The 22,210-nt window shown below is 43.6% G+C and overlaps 2 protein-coding genes across 2 annotated transcripts; both read right to left on the bottom strand.

Moving 5' to 3' along the window:
- Window positions 1-5,108: 5,108 nt before the first annotated feature.
- LOC142202276 (olfactory receptor 11L1-like) lies at window positions 5,109-6,044 on the bottom strand. Its single transcript, XM_075272335.1, has one exon. It carries the CDS (start codon window positions 6,042-6,044, stop codon window positions 5,109-5,111), a length of 936 nt encoding a protein of 311 aa, XP_075128436.1.
- Window positions 6,045-17,260: 11,216 nt separating this feature from the next.
- Window positions 17,261-18,196, bottom strand: LOC142202275 (olfactory receptor 11L1-like). The gene has a single exon (XM_075272334.1). It carries the CDS (start codon window positions 18,194-18,196, stop codon window positions 17,261-17,263), a length of 936 nt encoding a protein of 311 aa, XP_075128435.1.
- Between the last annotated feature and the right edge of the window lie 4,014 nt (window positions 18,197-22,210).

Here is a 22,210-nt window from a genome sequence, read left to right as displayed (position 1 = left end):
AAATAAATCTGTTAACCGAAGAAGTCAAAATAAGTTTCGACCATAGACTGCAGAGACCCTGGTAAATGATTTATTTTTGTAAAATGGTTATTATTTAGTAACGATGGTAAAACATAATGAACTCGATATAAGTATGAAAAGCTGCAAATCAAGTATATGAGATTGACAAGAGGATAGTCTATAGAATGATAGGAGTCTCACGTTCCAAGTAGGGTTGAGCGATCGTTTTTGGAAAAGATCGGATTCCGCTCGGCGATCGAGAAAATTTAGGTGGGATTGAGATCGGTGATTATTCAATGGAAGCAGCCAGCACATAGCCTTAACCTCCTGAGCGCCGGCTGCGTTCATTCATTCTAATGGGAGACTAGCTAACATCTCTAGTAGCTACTTACCTGCAGAGATGGCTGGTCCGGTGCCCGGTGTTCTCGTTCTTCTTCACCTCGCTGCTCCCTGCCTCCCAGGTTAGTGTTTAAAGAACTAGGAAGAAGGCGGGGCTTGTGGCTTAGGAGAGTGTGGGCGGGTACAGGGCGGGGATACATGACGTCTCCTCTCCAAGTACCCGCCCACACTCTCCTAACCCGCCCACAATCTCCTAACCTGGGAGGCAGGAGGCAGCGAGGTAAAGACGAATGAGAACACCGGGCACCGGACCAGCCATCTCTGCAGGTAAGTGGACACCAGGGGGGACTAAGTAGCCAGAGGATAAAAAAAAAAATCACTACACAGCGTGGATTCTAACAATTAAAGCGTTCAATTGTTAGATTCCATGCTGTATAGTGAATAGGATTGTTTTTAAAATCCGATCTCCGATTAGTAAAATAATCCCATTGACTTGAATTGGGATCAGAATTGGGATCGAGATCGAATGAAAAATGATCGGAAATTGGATTTCAAAAATGATCCTGAAAAGTCAAGATCGGCTCAACCCTAGTTCCAAGCTGTAGTGGATGGTGAGATCTGGAGCCTGAAAGTCACAAGTGTAAAACAAGTCACAAGGTCAGAACATTGTTACCCTTTTGCTTGTCAGTGTATATATAAAACATAGATGCAATTTAAAGCTCATATACTGATTCTATACCTATGTCTATGGCTGTATGTATCTTTATTAGAGATGAGCGAACACTAAAATGTTCGAGGTTCGAAATTCGATTCGAACAGCCGCTCACTGTTCGAGTGTTCGAATGGGTTTCGAACCCCATTATAGTCTATGGGGAACATAAACTCGTTAAGGGGGAAACCCAAATCCGTGTCTGGAGGGTCACCAAGTCCACTATGACACCCCAGGAAATGATACCAACACCCTGTAATGACACTGGGACAGCAGGGGAAGCATGTCTGGGGGCATAAAAGTCACTTTATTTCATGGAAATCTCTGTCAGTTTGCGATTTTCGCAAGCTAACTTTTCCCCATAGAAATGCATTGGCCAGTGCTGATTGGCCAGAGTACGGAACTCGACCAATCAGCGCTGGCTCTGCTGGAGGAGGCGGAGTCTAAGATAGCTCCACACCAGTCTCCATTCAGGTCCGACCTTAGACTCCGCCTCCTCCGGCAGAGCCAGCGCTGATTGGCCGAAGGCTGGCCAATGCATTCCTATGCGAATGCAGACTTAGCAGTGCTGAGTCAGTTTTGCTCAACTACACATCTGATGCACACTCGGCACTGCTACATCAGATGTAGCAATCTGATGTAGCAGAGCCGAGGGTGCACTAGAACCCCTGTGCAAACTCAGTTCACGCTAATAGAATGCATTGGCCAGCGCTGATTGGCCAATGCATTCTATTAGCCCGATGAAGTAGAGCTGAATGTGTGTGCTAAGCACACACATTCAGCACTGCTTCATCAAGCCAATACAATGCATTAGCCAGTGCTGATTGGCCAGAGTACGGAATTCGGCCAATCAGCGCTGGCCAATGCATTCTATTAGCCCGATGAAGTAGAGCTGAATGTGTGTGCTAAGCACACACATTCAGCACTGCTTCATCAAGCCAATACAATGCATTAGCCAGTGCTGATTGGCCAGAGTACGGAATTCGGCCAATCAGCGCTGGCTCTGCTGGAGGAGGCGGAGTCTAAGGTCGGACCTGAATGGAGACTGGGGTGGAGCGATCTTAGACTCCGCCTCCTCCAGCAGAGCCAGCGCTGATTGGCCGAATTCCGTACTCTGGCCAATCAGCACTGGCTAATGCATTGTATTGGCGTGATGAAGCAGTGCTGAATGTGTGTGCTTAGCACACACATTCAGCTCTACTTCATCGGGCTAATAGAATGCATTGGCCAGCGCTGATTGGCCGAATTCCGTACTCTGGCCAATCAGTGCTGGCCAATGCATTCTATTAGCTTGATGAAGCAGAGTGTGCACAAGGGTTCAAGCGCACCCTCGGCTCTGATGTAGCAGAGCCGAGGCTGCACAAGGGTTCAAGCGCACCCTCGGCTCTGATGTAGGAGAGCCGAGGGTGCACTTGAACCCTTGTGCACCCTCAGCTCTGCTACATCAGAGCCGAGGGTGCGCTTGAACCCTTGTGCACACTCTGCTTCATCAAGCTAATAGAATGCATTGGCCAGCGCTGATTGGCCAATGTATTCTATTAGCCTGATGAAGTAGAGCTGAATGTGTGTGCTAAGCACACACATTCAGCTCTACTTCATCGGGCTAATAGAATGCATTGGCCAGCGCTGATTGGCCAGAGTACGGAACTCGACCAATCAGCGCTGGCTCTGCTGGAGGAGGCGGAGTCTAAGATCGCTCCACACCAGTCTCCATTCAGGTCCGACCTTAGACTCCGCCTCCTCCAGCAGAGCCAGCGCTGATTGGCCGAATTCCGTACTCTGGCCAATCAGCACTGGCTAATGCATTGTATTGGCGTGATGAAGCAGTGCTGAATGTGTGTGCTTAGCACACACATTCAGCTCTACTTCATCGGGCTAATAGAATGCATTGGCCAATCAGCGCTGGCCAATGCATTCTATTAGCGTGAACTGAGTTTGCACAGGGGTTCTAGTGCACCCTCGGCTCTGCTACATCAGATTGCTACATCTGATGTAGCAGTGCCGAGTGTGCATCAGATGTGTAGTTGAGCAAAACTGACTCAGCACTGCTAAGTCTCTGCATTCGCATAGGAATGCATTGGCCAGCCTTCGGCCAATCAGCGCTGGCTCTGCCGGAGGAGGCGGAGTCTAAGGTCGGACCTGAATGGAGACTGGTGTGGAGCGATCTTAGACTCCGCCTCCTCCAGCAGAGCCAGCGCTGATTGGTCGAGTTCCGTACTCTGGCCAATCAGCGCTGGCCAATGCATTCTATTAGCCCGATGAAGTAGAGCTGAATGTGTGTGCTTAGCACACACATTCAGCTCTACTTCATCAGGCTAATAGAATACATTGGCCAATCAGCGCTGGCCAATGCATTCTATTAGCTTGATGAAGCAGAGTGTGCACAAGGGTTCAAGCGCACCCTCGGCTCTGATGTAGCAGAGCTGAGGGTGCACAAGGGTTCAAGTGCACCCTCGGCTCTCCTACATCAGAGCCGAGGGTGCGCTTGAACCCTTGTGCACACTCTGCTTCATCAAGCTAATAGAATGCATTGGCCAGCACTGATTGGCCAGAGTACGGAATTCGGCCAATCAGCGCTGGCCAATGCATCCCTATGGGAAAAAGTTTATCTCACAAAAATCACAATTACACACCCGATAGAGCCCCAAAAAGTTATTTTTAATAACATTCCCCCCTAAATAAAGGTTATCCCTAGCTATCCCTGCCTGTACAGCTATCCCTGTCTCAGTCACAAAGTTCACATTCTCATATGACCCGGATTTGAAATCCACTATTCGTCTAAAATGGAGGTCACCTGATTTCGGCAGCCAATGACTTTTTCCAATTTTTTTCAATGCCCCCAGTGTCGTAGTTCCTGTCCCACCTCCCCTGCGCTGTTATTGGTGCAAAAAAGGCGCCAGGGAAGGTGGGAGGGGAATCGAATTTTGGCGCACTTTACCACGTGGTGTTCGATTCGATTCGAACATGGCGAACACCCTGATATCCGATCGAACATGTGTTCGATAGAACACTGTTCGCTCATCTCTAATCTTTATATCTATCTAAAATCCAAAGGAAAGTCAGCGCTCCGCTACACAACCCTTGGAAGGCTTGACAAAGTCTCTATGGAAGAGCTAAGATGTTTTATACATGGATGAAGTTCTGCTGTCTAATCTTTTCTCCCGTCTATTGTTCTAAATTCAGATTTCTCAGATTATATCCACTTACTAATATTTTTTCCTGTATCATTTTATAAAACCAGTGAATCCAGCTATGAGGTCATTCTCACTGCTCCATCCTAGTGATAGACAACCTGATGACATAGGGCCAATGTGCTCTTGTTTTCCATAGATATACACAATATGTTGTAGCCAATGAGTGTAAAAAGAAAACTCAACAGAGATTAGAGATGAGCGAACACTATTTGAGACAGACGTTTTGAATAGCACACTCCAAGAGAAATGAATGGAAGCGGCCGGCACGCTGACTTTGCCGGGAGTCGGCCGCTTAACCCCTCACGTGCCGGCTACGTCCCTTCATTTATATGGGAGCATGTGATCCGAAACGGCAGATTCGAATAGTGTTCGCTCATCTCTAATCTCTATCACTGCCATCAAACAGACCGAGATTTGTAATGTACTAAATACAGATAATTCTGGAATACTCAATTGCTAATAATTGTTCACTATGAATAGATAACATCTTTAGGTCCAACTTTGAGAAGTTTCTAATTTCTCCATTCTACTAATGGACCACTGGCCCGAATCAGAGACATCTTAGAAATAGAAATGAGCCTAAACATAACTTTCAATATTTTTGATCAAAATGCAAACAATACAGAGGGAAATACAGAGATATCCTATATCAGCCCCCTACTAGGCTGAGATTAGACCCATCTAATGAGTATGATACAGACATATGATATATGATATACAGTATATACAGTATATTTGGATATATGATATACAGTATATTTTGTATTTTAATGGATTGTATTGAAATTATGTCTTATTTCAGTTTCATTTCAATTCTGAAAAAAATCTCACCGAAAAATCTCAATGAAGACCATGTTATTCTTAATTTACCAGATCACACGCTTAGCAAATATTTCCTGTACACCTTTCCTAATATCTTTATTCCTCAGACTGTATATAATGGGGTTGATCAGAGGGGTAAACACAGTATATAGCAGGGAGAGGATCTTACTTGTGGAAATTGTGAGATCTTTTGGTGGGACGATATAAACACTGAATATAGTCCCATAGAATATGGAGACCACAATGAGGTGGGAGCTACAGGTGGAGAAGGCTTTCTGTCTACCAGTACTCGATGGGATCCTTAAGACTGCCCGGACAATAGAAGTATAAGACACTACAATGATGGTGGTTGGGATTAATAAAACTACAATCCCTACAAAGTAAATCCGTATATGGATAATAAAGGTGTCTGAACAGGAAAGTTCTAGTAAGGGCATAAGGTCACAGAATAAATGGTCAATGACATTGGAGCCACAAAATGTAATTTTTGCAGTTTCTATGACGTGAATCATAATAATAATAAATCCAACCAACCAACAAGTAATAGACAATATCACACAATGTCCACTGGTCATGATGGTGGAGTAACGGAGAGGATTACAGATGGCCACATATCGGTCATAGGACATCACAACCAAGAGGAAACACTCAAAGGCTTCAGAGCCACAAAAAAAATAAAGCCGAGTGATACAACCAATAAAAGTAATGGCCGCCCCATTATTCAGTAGGATGTGAAGCAGGTTGGGGACAATATCTGTGATGACCACAATATCACTGATGGAGAGTTGTGAGATGAAGAAGTACATTGGGGTGTGGAGGATCTTACTGGAGGACACCAGGGTGATGATCAGGAGGTTCCCACATATTGTCCCACAGTAAACCACCAGGAGAAGACAGAACAGGAGAATTCTTACATTTTGGCTGCACTGAAATCCTACAAGGAAAAACTCAGTAACAGCCGTCAGATTCTTCTCCTCCATGTAATCATATTATGATTGTACTAAACTAATATAAGAAGAGTCAATAGATAGAGGGTGACACGGTCATGGTCTTGGCAGAAATATCAGTGTAAAAACATGTGAAATAAATAAAAGTATCAAATTCATTTTAGACAATTTGAGAGGAATCTTAAGAAATCTGTGTTTTGTATTACTAGACAGAAATTTTCTGTTAATGCTTTTAGTGCTTAATCCAAATTTTCTTCATTGACATTTTTGAGAAGAAAATGTCGAAAGCAAAATCCGGCAGCCGAGATGTTGTGAGGCCATAAGATCCATGAATGTGACCAGAATGCGGCTAAGTCTAGATCTTTATATACTAAATAATAGAGCAGGCGGAAGGTAAATGAGTCCTGAGAGATTTATACTCAAGAGGCTTTGCCTGATTATTAATGTAATTGCTGATCATAAACAATTTGTTATGAAGAAAATCTGTATCAAATAATTCATTTTTAAAATATTGTCTGAATTTAGCATTGGTTGAGAGATTTAAAGGGGCATTCATCAAAATTAGAGCTGGGCAAACTTCTGAAGATTCATGTTGTGTCTGGTCTAGATGCCGCGGTTCCCAGGTTTGTTTTGGTTGATTAAATTTTTTGTCACAGGGCCTTTCTGGACGGCCAACCATGTCTCACTCATATTCTTCACTGACCCGGATCCCTGTTAGTGACGTGCCACCTATTTCTCCTAGTCAGAGCAGTCTTTCTCCTCTTTTTGATGAACAAGATGAGACCAGTTAGCATTGTATTCAAGATGAGGAGGAAGACATGATGATTGTTGGTGGGGATGGCAGTGACAGTGGGTGTAGCACTAATACTACTACTAGAGATGAGCGAACAGTGTTCTATCGAACACATGTTCGATCGGATATCAGGGTGTTCGCCATGTTCGAATCGAATCGAACACCGCGTGGTAAAGTGCGCCAAAATTCGATTCCCCTCCCACCTTCCCTGGCGCCTTTTTTGCACCAATAACAGCGCAGGGGAGGTGGGACAGGAACTACGACACCGGGGGCATTGAAAAAAATTGGAAAAAGTCATTGGCTGCCGAAATCAGGTGACCTCCATTTTAGACGAATAGTGGATTTCAAATCCGGGTCATATGAGAATGTGAACTTTGTGACTATGAGACAGGGATAGCTGTACAGGCAGGGATAGCTAGGGAGAACCTTTATTTAGGGGGGAATGTTATTAAAAATAACTTTTTGGGGCTCTATCGGGTGTGTAATTGTGATTTTTGTGAGATAAACTTTTTCCCATAGGGATGCATTGGCCAGCGCTGATTGGCCGAATTCCGTACTCTGGCCAATCAGTGCTGGCCAATGCATTCTATTAGCTTGATGAAGAGAAGTGTGCACAAGGGTTCAAGCGCACCCTCGGCTCTGATGTAGCAGAGCCGAGGCTGCACAAGGGTTCAAGCGCACCCTCGGCTCTGATGTAGGAGAGCCGAGGGTGCGCTTGAACCCTTGTGCACACTCTGCTTCATCAAGCTAATAGAATGCATTGGCCAGCGCTGATTGGCCAATGTATTCTATTAGCCTGATGAAGTAGAGCTGAATGTGTGTGCTAAGCACACACATTCAGCTCTACTTCATCGGGCTAATAGAATGCATTGGCCAGCGCTGATTGGCCGAATTCCGTACTCTGGCCAATCAGCACTGGCTAATGCATTGTATTGGCGTGATGAAGCAGTGCTGAATGTGTGTGCTTAGCACACACATTCAGCTCTACTTCATCGGGCTAATAGAATGCATTGGCCAATCAGCGCAGGCCAATGCATTCTATTAGCGTGAACTGAGTTTGCACAGGGGTTCTAGTGCACCCTCGGCTCTGCTACATGAGATTGCTACATCTGATGTAGCAGTGCCGAGTGTGCATCAGATGTGTAGTTGAGCAAAACTGACTCAGCACTGCTAAGTCTCTGCATTCGCATAGGAATGCATTGGCCAGCCTTCGGCCAATCAGCGCTGGCTCTGCCGGAGGAGGCGGAGTCTAAGGTCGGACCTGAATGGAGACTGGTGTGGAGCGATCTTAGACTCCGCCTCCTCCAGCAGAGCCAGCGCTGATTGGTCGAGTTCCGTACTCTGGCCAATCAGCACTGGCCAATGCATTTCTATGGGGAAAAGTTAGCTTGCGAAAATCGCAAACTGACAGGGATTTCCATGAAATAAAGTGACTTTTATGCCCCCAGACATGCTTCCCCTGCTGTCCCAGTGTCATTCCAGGGTGTTGGTATCATTTCCTGGGGTGTCATAGTGGACTTGGTGACCCTCCAGACACGAATTTGGGTTTCCCCCTTAACGAGTTTATGTTCCCCATAGACTATAATGGGGTTCGAAACCCATTCGAACACTCGAACAGTGAGCGGCTGTTCGAATCGAATTTCGAACCTCGAACATTTTAGTGTTCGCTCATCTCTAACTACTACACATCATTGTTTTGGTAAGAGAGCTATGGCTGGGGGGACATCTTGAAGTGGAATTGTGAGGGAGTGCATGGACATGATATTGTGTTAGAAAACAAGCAAAGCAGCTGTGATAGCATTGCTGATAATGATTCTACTGTGAATAGGACCATTGTACCAAAGTGACTTTAAAGGAAGAATCTTGTGGTACTGGTGATAACAATGACTCCAGACATTGCATAGGCCTAACTTCCAAAAAGACTGTCCAGGGTAGACCTATGAGAACCACACAGCATGGAGGTGGTGGTCCATGTGGTGGCAGTCTCAGATATATTTGCACTGCTGATGATGCTGGTGGAAGCAACTACATGTGGTCATCTCCCATGTGATAATTTTTTTGTGCATTGCCAATCAATAAATCTATGGCAATGTGCAAGATCTGCAAGAATAATAATCTTAGTTGTAGCCATGTATAAGGACATGTAGTACCTCCTCATCAAAGCCAACATCAGTCATACATATAGGAGTGCGTGGCCAAGGCCAAGAGACAGAAATACCATCCAACACTCACAGTTAACAGTTGCTGATATACTACTTAGTGGACTCCCATGAGTTTCAACAACTGATGTCATGTGTGCAACCTGGATGGAGGATACCTAGCCATGATTAATTCTCTAGGAAAGCTGTTCCTACTTCATATCCCTGTGTGTTGGAGAACATGGCCCTTTCCTTGAATATGTCTGAGGAAAGGTGCACACCACCATCGACACATCGACCAGAAATTATTGACAAAGACAATACATGGTTTTCATGAACCACTTGGTCAACTATTTAAGCGGCAGCAGCCACAATCCAAAGAAGCGGCAAGATAAAGCACTACTTTCATCCCAAATGTGGAGACCCAGTTCAAACACCATGCAGTGCCCATGTACCTCCTCTGGATCCTTATCTTTGGATTGTTTCTTGTCACCATCTTCATTAGGGCAAGCCATCACGTCTACTCCTCTTATTTCTCCTCCACCCTTGCTTCACAGGTGTAAAGTAAAGCACCATCATGTGATTTTGCCATTAATAAGCCTAGATCAGAGGAGCCACACAGTGGAGGAGCTGCTTCGTTGTATCCTACAGTAGATGTCCTCCTGGATAGCTCCTCACCAACTCCAACTGGGCAGTGATACTACTGAAAATACCATTAATATATTTGCTGCACTGAAGTTAGGACACATAAAACATTGTCCTCTTATGGCACATGTCCTTAATCTGATGGTTTTCCACTTTATTAACCTATAGAATGGATTATAAGAGGTTCTCCTCATGTTCAGAAAAATCTCTGCACATATCAAGTGTTCTGACGTAACATAAAAAAAAGCAAACTTGATTTGCAGTCCCAAATAGTCAACCATGACACTGCCTTATCTTTTTTTTTTTTTTTTTTTTTTTCTTTTTTCTTTTTGGTAGAGTTGGAAGGGACCTCAAGGGCCATCGGGTCCAACCCCCTGCGAGTGCAGGTTTTCCTAAATCATCCCAGCTATATGTTTATCCAGATTCCGCTTGAAGATTTCCATTGATGGAGCGCCCACCACCTCCCGTGGCAGCCTATTCCACTCTCTCACTCCCCTCACTGTCAGAAAGTTTTTCCTAATGTCTAATCTGTATCTCTTTCCCTTTAGTTTCATCCCATTGCTTCTTGTACTTCCTTGTGCTAATGAGAATAGGGGAGATCCCTCTGCACTGTGACTACCTTTCAGATATTTGTAGACTGCTATTAAATCTCCCCTCAGCCTTCTCTTCTGCAAACTAAACAATCCCAGTTCTTTTAGCCGCTCCTCATAGGACATGGTTTGCAGACCTTCCACCATTTTGGTTGCTCTTCTCTGGACTTGCTCCAATATATCAATGTCTTTCTTGAATTGAGGCGCCCAGAACTGTACACAGTATTGCAGGTGTGGTCTGACCAGGGAAGAGTACAGCGGAATAATGACCTCTCTTCATCTAGATTCAATGCTTGTCTTAATACATCCCAGAATTTTATTCGCCTTTTTTGCAGCAGCACCGCACTGTTGGCTCATGTTGAATTTGTGATCTACTATTATGCCCAAGTCCTTTTCCCCTCTGCTATCACTTAGTTCTATTCCTCCCATACTATATATGTTTTTTACATTTCTGTTACCCAGTTGTAGAACTTTGCATTTGTCCCTGTTAAATCCCATTTTGTTGGCCTCAGCCCATTGTTCCAGTGTGTCTAAGTCCTTTTGAATACACTCTCTCTCCTCTCTAGTGTTGGCTATTCCTCCTATCTTCGTATCATCTGCAAATTTTATGAGTTCCCCAATAATTCCATCGTCCAGATCATTTATAAAGATATTAAAAAGTACTGGGCCCAGAACAGAGCCCTGCGGCACCCCGCTTTTGACTTTCTTCCAGTTGGATGTGTAGCCATTTAGTATTACTCGTTGTGCCCGATCATTAAGCCAGTTGTGAATCCACCTAACTAATATTTTGTCAAAGCCATACTTAATCATTTTTTCAATAAGAAGGTTATGTGATACTTTATCAAATGCCTTACTGAAGTCAAGATATACTATGTCCACGGCATTCCCTTGGTCCAACCATTCAGTGATTTTGTTGTAGAAGGAAATCAGGTTAGTCTGACAAGATTTATTGGTCATAAAGCCGTGCTGGCTCTGGTTAATTAATGCCTTCCCATCCAGGTACTGAAGTAAATGTTCCTTGACAATTTGCTCAAAGATTTTTCCTGCTATCGAGGTCAGACTTACCGGCCTGTAATTTCCTGGATCGTCCCTTTTCCCCTTTTTGTAGATGGGGACAACATTTGCCCTTTTCCAATCTAAAGGGACTACTCCTGTTTCCCATGACTTACCGAAGATTATAGCAAGGGGTTCTGTTATTTCCTCTGCTATCTCTTTCAGGACTCTAGGGTGTAAATCATCTGGTCCTGGGGACTTGGTTTCTTGTAACTTGGCTAAGTGCTCTCTTACAAGACCTTCGCTTATAGTCAGCTTGGAGTCCTCCTTCCCCTCATCTCCATCACCATTAATGTCGATATTTCCATTAGTTTCTTGGGAGAAGACGGATACAAAATATGAATTTAGTAGCTCCACCTGCTGTTCCACCATGTTAACTGTTTCTCCTTTGTCATTCTTCAGGACTCCAATGGTCTCCTTCACTTTTCTTTTGCTTTTAACATATCCCCAAAATCCTTTTACCTTACTCTTTGCCTCTTTTGCAAGCTTCAATTCGTGTTCAGCCTTAGCTCCTTTGATGCTTGTCTTGCAGAGTCTGCAGACTGCTGTGTACTCTTCCTTAGGTATAGTTCCCATCTTCCACTTTTTGTATGCTTCCTTTTTCCTTTTTAGCAGGTTATGTAATTTTTTGGTCATCCATCCTGATATTTTTAGGTGCTTCCCATTTTTCTTCCTTCTAGGTATTGTTAGTTCCTGTGCTTTAATGATTTCCCTACGGAAGATTTCCCACCCTTCATATGCATTTTTGTGCTTAAGAATTTTGCACCATGGAATTCTGCTAACCCTTGCCTTCAGGATCTTGAAGTCTGCCCTGCTAAAGTCGAGCCTTGAAGTCTGTGTCTTCTCAGGTCGTCTTCTTCTTGCAACCCCAAACTCAAGTATAGCATGATCGCTGAATCCCAGTGTCCCTGCTACCCGTAGTCCCTCAACCATGTGCTCTTTGTTGGTTAGGACTAGGTCCAAAATGGATGTTCCTCTCATGTTTTCTTCTACTAGCTGGGCAATGAAGTTGTCTGCTAGAGAGGATAAAAATGTGATGGAGCCTTTACTCTTGGCTGTATGGGTTTCCCAATGAATGTCAGGGTAATTGAAGTCTCCCATGATCACTATTTCATGTTTCTTTGAGAGCGTGGTCATTTGCTGTGAAAAAATCTCATCCATGTCTTCTGTCTGTCCTGGTGGTCTGTAATAAACGCCTAGTATGATGTCCTTATCATTGTTTTTCCCTTGAATTACTACCCAAATAATTTCCAGTAGATTATCATTCTGTAAAACTGTAATTTCTGTGGAGATGTGTTCTTTTTTAACATACAATGCAACTCCACCCCCTCTTTTATTAGTTCTATTCTTTTTGAATAAGTTGTATCCTTCCATCTGTATGTTCCAATCATGCATGTCGTTCCAACAGGTTTCTGTGATGCCGATGACGTCATAGTTTTCCTTGTGTATCATCAGCTCTAGTTCTCCTTGTTTATTTCCCATGCTTTGTGCGTTTGTGTAAAAACATTTCAGATTGTGCTCTGTTGTATCCTTTTTCGTAATTTCCTTCTGAGTGTCCTGTCTTGGGTCCTCTTTACCACATCTAGTAACCTTGTTTAGTATGTCTTTTAGCTGCATGTTCTTGTCTTTCTTTTTTCTTCCCATCCCCTCTTCTTCTAGTTTAAAGCCCTTCTGATGAGTGTGGCAAGTCTTCTGGCAAATATGTTTTTCCCAGGTTTTGTGAGATGTATCCCGTCTCTAGCAAGGAGTCCATCGTAGAGGTAATTCACGCCATGGTCCAAAAATCCAAATCCTTGCTCTCGGCACCACTGTCGAAGCCAGGTTTTACCTCTAGTATTCTATTCCATCTCCTGATGCCATGACCATCAACTGGGAGGATTGATGAGAATACTACCTGCGCATCACTGAGTTGGAACATCTGTGATGTTCCAACTCAGTGAACCTGCACCTTACACATCCTGGAGCACCTGTATGAGCAGCATGAATGATTGTTGCATACAGCAGATGACAGGAACAATTTTTCTACTTGAGATGTCAATCACTTTGAAGAAGCCACCAATGGGGACAACTGCAAAATGAGCGATTTGATCCCTCTATTGTGTCTCTTACAAGAAACCTTTACACTCATGCAACGGGGAATGAAAGTGGAGGAACATTTTATTCCTCTTTGTCAAAATGATGGCCTTGAGTTAATGGAGGAGGATTAGAATTCAGGTCTGGGTCATTACGGTAGAGGAAGTGGGACTCTTAGACTTAAAGAGGAGGAAAAGGAGGGAGACTCTGCAATGGTTGCACAGGGTACTCTTGATATATTACAGGCAATGCCAAGGGAGGTAGACGACCTTTATCTGTTTCAAGATGATGATTATGATGATGACCAAATTGGCCAAGAGCACCTACCATTGCAGGCCCCTAGGTCTGCACATATGTTGGCGAGCATTGCAGGCTCTATGTTCCACTACTTACACAGCAGCAAATGTATTATCAGCATCATGCAGAGGGATGAGTACTGGATGGCAGAGCTCTTAGACCCTCACCATAAAGACAAAATGGGGGATCACAAGCATCAGGACTAAATTAGGAACAGCAGCATCCAGGCCCAGTACAGTATCTGGAAGATGATGAACCAGAAATGCTTAAGCTTGCAGCACCAACCGGAGCCACAACAGGCAGGGGCGTAACGACGCTGGGAGTGCGTCCAAGCCCAGCAAGGTACAGGGCATGCGGTCAACTGGAGATGGACGGGGCCTGGTACCACTATGACAGCGGTTGTGGAAAGCATGGTTCCAGGCCTGATCAGGCCCCAGCGGTCACATGGGGTGCAGCGACGTAATGACATCACTACACCCCCAAGTGACCACTGAGGACCAATCCCAGGCCTCAGCAGAGACGTCGGGAAGATGACCAGAGATGCTGAATATTCAGCAGATAGCCGGAGACAGGTTGCCCAGGAAAGATAAGGCAAGGTGAGTATCAGTGTCTATTTTTATTCACCTTCCCTGGCCCTCTGATTATTATACTCTGGGGTCTGAGGAGAGTGTAATAATAGCACTGGAGCATAGGGGGCACTTCTAGGCATATAATACTGTGTGGGGGGCACTGATGGGTAGAGGGGGTGCAGTGCCCCCACAAGAAAGAGCACAGAAATAAATCTGTTAACTGAAGAAGTAAAAAAAAAGTTTCAACCATAGACTGCAGAGAACCAGGTAAATGATTTATTTTTGTAAAATAGCTATTATTTAGTAACAATGGTAAAACATAATGAACCCGATATAAGTATGAAAAGCTGCAAATCAAGTATATGAGACTGACAAGAGGATTGTCTATAGAATGATGGGAGTCTCACGTTCCAAGCTGTAATAGATGGTGAAATCTGGAGCCTGAAAGTCACAAGTGCAAGACAAGTCACAAGGTCAGAACATTGTTACCCTTTTGCTTGTCAGTGTATATATAAAACATAAATGTAATTTAAATCTCATATACTGATTCTACACCTATGCCTTTATCTACAGAGCGATGCTTTATGTATCTTTATATCTATCTAAAATCCAAAGGAAAGTCAGCGCTCCGCTACACAGCCCTTGGAAGGCTTGACAAAGTCTCTATGGAAGAGCTAAGATGTTTTATAGATGGATGAGGTTCTGCTTTCTGTCTAATCTTTTCTCCAATCTATTGTTCTAAATTCAGATAACTCAGATAATATCCACTTACTAATATTTTTTCCTGTATCGTTTTATAAAACCAGTGAATCCAGCTAATAGTACGGAAGGGTTTACATTAGGACATGTGATCGGCCTGTCTGATAAGATGCGTCTTTAGTTTGCGTTTGAAACTGTAGGAATTGGGAGTTAATCTGATTGTCCGGGGTAGAGCATTCCAGAGAAGTGGTGCAGCTCGGGAGAAGTCTTGTATACAAGCATGGGAGTTTCTGATAATAGAGGATGTAATCTCTATCACTGCCATCAAACAGACCGAGATTTGTAATGTACTAAATACAGATAATTCTGGAATACTCAATTGCTAATAATTGTTCTCCAGGAATAGATAACATCTTTGGGTCCAACTTTGAGAAGTTTCTAATTTCTCCATTCTACTAATGGACCACTGGCCCGAATCAGAGACATCTTAGAAATAGAAATGAGCCTAAACATAACTTTCAATATTTTTGCATCAAAATGCAAACAATACAGAGGGAAATACAGAGATATCCTACAGTGTTGGCCAAAAGTATTGGCACCCCTGCAATTCTGTCAGATCATACTTGTGTTCTTCCAGATAATGATTGCAATCACAAATTCTTTGGTATTATCTTTATTTAATTTGTCTTCAATGGAAAACCACAAAAAGAATTGTCAAAAAGCCAAATTGAATAAAATTCCACACCAAACATTAAAAGGGGGTGGACAAAAGTATTGTCACTATATGAAAAATCATGTGATGCTTCTCTAATTTGTGTAATTAACAGCACCTGTTACTTACCTGAGGCATCTGACAGGTGGTGGCAATAAGTAAATCACACTTGCAGCCAGTTGAAATGGATTAAAGTTGACTCCACCTCTGTCCTGTGTCCTTGTGTGACCACATTGAGCATGGAGAAAAGAAAGAAGACCAAAGAACTGTCTGAGGACTTGAGAAGCAAAATTGTGAGGAAGCATGAGCAATCTCAAGGCTACAAGTCCATCTCCAAAGACCTGAATGTTCCTGTGTCTACCGTGTGCAGTGTCATCAAGAAGTGTAAAGCCCATGGCACTGTGGCTAACCTCCCTAGATGTGGACGCAAAAGAAACATTGACGAGAGATTTCACCGCAAGATTGTGCGGATGGTGGATAAAGAACCTCGACTAACATCCAAACAAGTCCAAGCTGCCCTGCAGTCCGAGGGTACAACAATGTCACCCCGTACTATCCAGCGTCAGCGTCTGAATGAGAAGGGACTGTATGGTAGGAGACCCAGGAAGACCCCACTTCTTACCCACAGACAGAAGCCAGGCTGGAGTTTGCCAAAACTTACCTGAGAAAGCCAAAAACGTTTTGGAAGAATGTTCTCTGGTCAGATGAGACAAAAGTAGGAAAAGGCATCAACATAGAGATTACAGGAAAAAAAGAGGCCTTCAAAGAGAAGACGACGCCCCCTACAGTCAGACATGGCGGAGGGTCCCTGATGTTTTGGGGTTGCTTTGCTGCCTCTGGCACTGGACTGCTTGACCTTGTGCATGGCATTATGAAGTCTGAAGACGACCAACACATTGTGCAGCATCATGTAGGGCCCAGTGTGAGAAAGCTGGGTCTCCCTCAGAGGTCAGGGCTCTTCCAGCAGGACAAGGACCCAAAACACACTTCAGGTCAGCACTAGAAAATGGTGGTGAGAGAAAGCCCTGGAAACTTGTAAAGTGGCAGCAATGAGTCCAGCCCTGGATCCCATAGAACACCTGTGGGGGAGGAGGAGAGATCTCTTGGTGGCAGTTTGGAGAAGGCCCCCTTCACATCTCAGGGGGGACCGCGAGCAGTTTGCCAAAGAAGAAGGGTCTAAGATTCCAGCAGAGCCTTGTAAGAAACTCATTGCTGGTTAGCGGAAGCGGTTGTGCGCAGTTATTGTGTCTAAAGGTTGTGCTACCAAGTATTAGGCTGAGGGCGCCAATACTTCTGTCCGCACCAGTTCTGGAGTTTTGTGTAAAATGATCAATGATGTGACTTTTTTTTTCATTCTCTTTTGTGTTTTTTCATTGCAAGTGAAATAAATGAAGATATTACCAAAGAGTTTGTGCTTGTAATCATTATCTGGGGGACAGCGAGGATTATCTGACAGAATTGCAGGGGGGGGCAATACTTTTGGCCAACACTGTATATCCCCCCTACTAGGCTGAGATTAGACCCATCTAATGAGTAGGATACAGACATATGATATGGGATATCTCAGTATAATTTGTATTTTAATGGATTGTATTGAAATTATGTCTTATTTCAGTTTCATTTCAATCCTAAAAAAAATTCTCACCAAAAAATCTCAATGAAGACCATGTTATTGTTAATTTATAAGATCTCACGCTTAGCAAATATTTCCTGTACGGCTTTCCTAATATCTTTATTCCTCAGACTGTATATAATGGGGTTGATCAGTGGGGTAAACACAGTATATAGCAGGGAGAGGATCTTACTCATGGAGATTGTGAGATCTTTTGGTGGGACAATATAAACACTGAACATAGACCCATAGAATATGGAGACCACAATGAGGTGGGAGCTACAGGTGGAGAAGGCTTTCTGTCTACCAGTACTGGATGGGATCCTTAAGACTGCCCGAGCAATAGAAGCATAAGACGTTACAATGATTAAGGCTGGGATTAATAAAACTACAATCCCTACAATGTAAATCTGTATATGGATGATAAAGGTGTCCGAACAGGCAAGTTCTAGTAAGGGCATAAGGTCACAGAATAAATGGTCAATGACATTGGAGCCACAAAATGTAATTCTTGCAGTTTCTATGACGTGAATCAGAATAATAGAAAATCCAAGCAACCAACAAGTAATAGACAATATCACACAATGTCCACTGGTCATGATGGTGGAGTAACGGAGAGGATTACAGATGGCCACATATCTGTCATAGGACATTACAGCCAAGAGGAAACACTCAAAGGCTTCAGAGCCACAAAAAAAATAAAGTTGAGTAATGCAACCAATGACAGTAATGGCCGCCCCATTATTCAGTAGGATGTGGAACAAGTTGGGGACAATTTCTGTAGTCAATAAGATGTCACTGATGGAGAGTTGTGAGATGAAGAAGTACATTGGAGTGTGGAGGATCTTACTGGAGGACACCAGGGTGATGATCAGGAGGTTCCCACATATTGTCCCACAGTAAACCACCAGGAGAAGACAGAACAGGAACATTCTTACATTTTGGCTGCACTGAAATCCTACAAGGAAAAACTCAATGCCGTCCGTCAGATTCTTCTCCTCCATGTAAAGCAAATCATATCATGTTGTACTAAACTAACATAAGAAGAGTCAATAGATAGAGGGTGACACGGTCATGGTCTTGGCAGAAATATCAGTGTAAAAACATGTGAAATAAATAAAATTATTAAATTCATTTTAGACAATTTGAGAGGAATCTTAAGAAATCTGTGTTTTGTATTACTAGACAGAAATTTTCTGTTAATGCTTTTAGTGCTTAATCCAAATTTTCTTCGTTGACATTTTTGAGAAGAAAATCCCGAAAGCAAAATCCGGCAGCCGAGATGTTGTGAGGCCATAAGATCCATGAATGTGACCAGAATGCGGCTAAGTCTAGATCTTTATATACTAAATAATAGAGCAGGTGGCAGGTAAATGAGTCCTGAAAGATTTATACTCAAGAGGTTTTACTTCATGGAATTGCGGATTATTATTGTAAAATTATAATTATCAAATTATTGTGAAGAAAATCCAAATCAAATAATATGTTTAAAAACAATGGCATGAAATATATCATTGGTTAGGAAATGTATACGAGCACTTGTCAAAAGATTTATGAGATTTGTAACAGATGTGCACCCTCGGCTCTGCTACATCAGAGCCGAGTGTGCGCTTGAACCCTTGTGCACACTCTGCTTCATCACGCTAATAGAATGCATTGGCCAGCGCTGATTGAAGCAGAGCTGAATGTGTGTGCTTAGCTCAACTACTCCACCGGCGTAGTTGAGCTAAGCACACACATTCAGCACTGCTTCATCACACCAATAGAATGCATTGGCCAGCGCTGATTGGCCAGAGTACGGAATTTGTTCAATCAGCGCTGGCTCGGCTGGAGGAGGCGGAGTCTAAGGTCGGACCAGAATGGAGACTGGTGTGCAGCGATCTTAGACTCCGCCTCCTCCAGCAGAGCCAGCGCTGATTGGCCGAATTCCGTACTCTGGCCAATCAGCGCTGGCCAATGCATTCCTATGGGAAAAAGTTTATCTCACAAAAAACACAATTACACACCCGATAGAGCCCCAAAAAGTTATTTTTAATAACATTCCCCCCTAAATAAAGGTTATCCCTAGCTATCCCTGCCTGTACAGCTATCCCTGTCTCATAGTCACAAAGTTCACATTCTCATATGACCCGGATTTGAAATCCACTATTCGTCTAAAATGGAGGTCACCTGATTTCGGCAGCCAATGACTTTTTCCGATTTTTTTCAATGCCCCCGTTGTCGTAGTTCCTGTCCCAGGGGAATTGAGTTTTGGCACACTTTACTACACGGTGTTCGATTCGATTCGAACATGGCGAACAGCGTGATATCCGATCGAACATGTGTTCGATAGAACACTGTTCGCTCATCTCTAGTGTTAACCCTTGGCAGCCATTTGTGTTCCACTTGTACTGGTGCACCTGGCCAGTGAGCTAAACTGGCAGGATTTTAGTTGCACCTTGTTCACATGGAGTGTTGCACAGTACACACTGTTCACATTGAGTTCAGGCTGCAGTGTCTTGCAGTAGTTCACATTGAGTCAGGCTGCAGTGTTCTGTAGTAGTTCACATTGATTTTCACGCTGCAGAGTCTTCGCAGTAGTTCACATTGCGTTCAGACATACAGCCTCCCACCATTGGGCCTGTGGACCTCGCTGTAGTGTTCTACAGCTAAGAGGTTCTGTAGTTTTATATATATATGTATATATATATATATATATATATATATATATATATATATATATATATATATATACAGAACCGTAACAGTAATCTACTTGTATTCTCTGAAATGGATACAGGGATTTTGGTGTGCATGTGGTAGGTATTTTAACTACCTGTTCTGGATTGTGTAGAGCACATATGTGACATGCTTTTACGTGATTCCCTGCAGCCCTTCCAAACCCTGGGGCAAACCATAATTTACTTACTAGTGACTCCATGGCATTTTGAGAGGCATGCACCTTACCATGGGCCAAACCAGCCATTTGGGGGTATGCTGCTGCGGGCAGACACAGTCTATGCCCCATTTTCCACATTCCTTCACATTCTCTGGCACCAGCCTTTGTCCATGTCTCAATTGCCTCACCAGTCACCTTAGAATACAGCCCCTTGGGGTCTGCTAGGTAAATATCCATTTTTCTCACCTGGTTGAGACCCTTCCATGGCAGCAGTGCCGCTGCTTTGGCTGCTCGATCATCCTTTTCATTTCCAATATTCTCAGGGTCTCTTCCCCTTGTGTGAGCTCTGACTTTCACAATTGCCAACAGCTTAGGGAGCAATATGGCCTCCATCAACTTACTTACTAAGTTTCCATTCTTAATTGGCTTACCCGGTGCCATCAGGAAGTTCCTGGACCTCCATTTAGGGCCATAATAATGTGCAATGCCAAAAGCATACCTGGAGTCAGTGTAAATGTTTGCTGTGCTATCCTTAGCTACTTCGCTGCTTCTATAAGGGCTTTCAGTTCAGCCTTTTGTGCTGACATGTGTGGTGGAAGGGCTTCTTGTACTATGATGTCATGTATGGTGATTATAGCATACCCTGTAACAAATTTGCCTTTTTCTGTTAAGTACCCGGAACTGTCCACAAACACCTCATAGTCAGGATTCTGACTATGACTGAAGCCGACTGTCTCTTGAGACATCAGGTCAACACAGTCATGCTGATGTTGGCTATCAAATGAGTCATCTCTGAGAGGGAGTTTAAAAATATCTCATTCTCATCTACTCCCCCTTTGAATCATGAACTCCTACTGGTAAAAGAGTTGCAGGATTCAGAGTCAAAACAACGCTGAAATGAAATGTGGGCGGAGGATTGTAGAGCAAATTCCATTTTGCTCTGTCTTGCCAAGTAACAATGACATCTGTCTACCTGTGTGAAGATTGCATGGATGTCATGTGGTGTGTATACCACCAGGGGGTGGTCTAGTAAAATGTCTGAGCTTTTCTCAGGCAGGGCCTGTACGGAGTACAACCCTTACACAAGAGAGCGTTCCCCATGCAACAGCATCCAAACGTGCACTATAATATGCCACGGGACGCTTTCTATCTCCATGTTGTTGTGTGAGAACTGCAGTAGCATGTCCCATCATTTCAGTGACATAGACTTGAAAGGGCTTCTGATAGTCAGGCAAGCCTAGGGCAGGTGCACAATAGTTCAAGTGACGATAACAGACAAAACAATAAATTCACATAATATCGTACAAAACATAATAATATTTCCATGGCAAACCCCACTCTTCTAATTACCACAGATGTTCAGAACCTCTTAAACTATATTTGAGGTTGCCTTAAGGGCCAACTGCCAGACTTTTAACATTTTCTTTACGAGATTCCAATAAAAGTTTTTACCACTGTAAAACATCACCATATTCTTACACAAGGCTTAAAAGTCAAATACTGGCATTGCTAAAAACAGCTTACACTATACAATTACAAATTGAACCATATATTCATAATTTTCCATACATTATACTAGTGGTGTTACAATCTATCACTTATAGCTGACATCTTAGTTACCTGCCTTGTCTCATCCTCTCCTCCTCCCGCTTCTTGCTAAGCTCTACCAAAGTATGTATACCTCTGCTGTAGATAAGAGGGACACTGGAGCTGGAGAGCCTGATCTTCATTGTGAATTGTCCTGACCCTGATTAGGGGCAGGTTTTCCACAATTGTCACTTTGTTTTGGGCACCAACAATCCCTGGCCAGATGTCCCCGCTTTCCACAATTAAAACACTTTCGAGTTCCCCTCCGCCCTTGTGGCCTAGGCGGGTGCCCTGTCGGCCTTGATCACTCGGATTACCTGGGTTTAGGGTGCCCGAATTGGTGTAATTTTTTACTGGAGCGGCTGCCTTTTTCTCTCTCTCATCTACAGCAAACCCAACAGCCTTGGCATACAAGTCATCTGGGTTTGTATGTTTCCAATCTGGGGTGCAGCCTCTGATCATTTTGGCCATATTTGGTCTGATTCCTTGAGCAATCATGGTGTTTTTCAAAGCATCAGGGGCCTGATCCCGCCCAGAGTCTACTACCTTGGTG

The sequence above is a fragment of the Leptodactylus fuscus genome, chromosome 5 (assembly GCF_031893055.1).
Source record: "Leptodactylus fuscus isolate aLepFus1 chromosome 5, aLepFus1.hap2, whole genome shotgun sequence".
Taxonomy (NCBI): domain Eukaryota; kingdom Metazoa; phylum Chordata; class Amphibia; order Anura; family Leptodactylidae; genus Leptodactylus; species Leptodactylus fuscus.
This window is presented reverse-complemented; position numbering and strand designations above follow the sequence as displayed.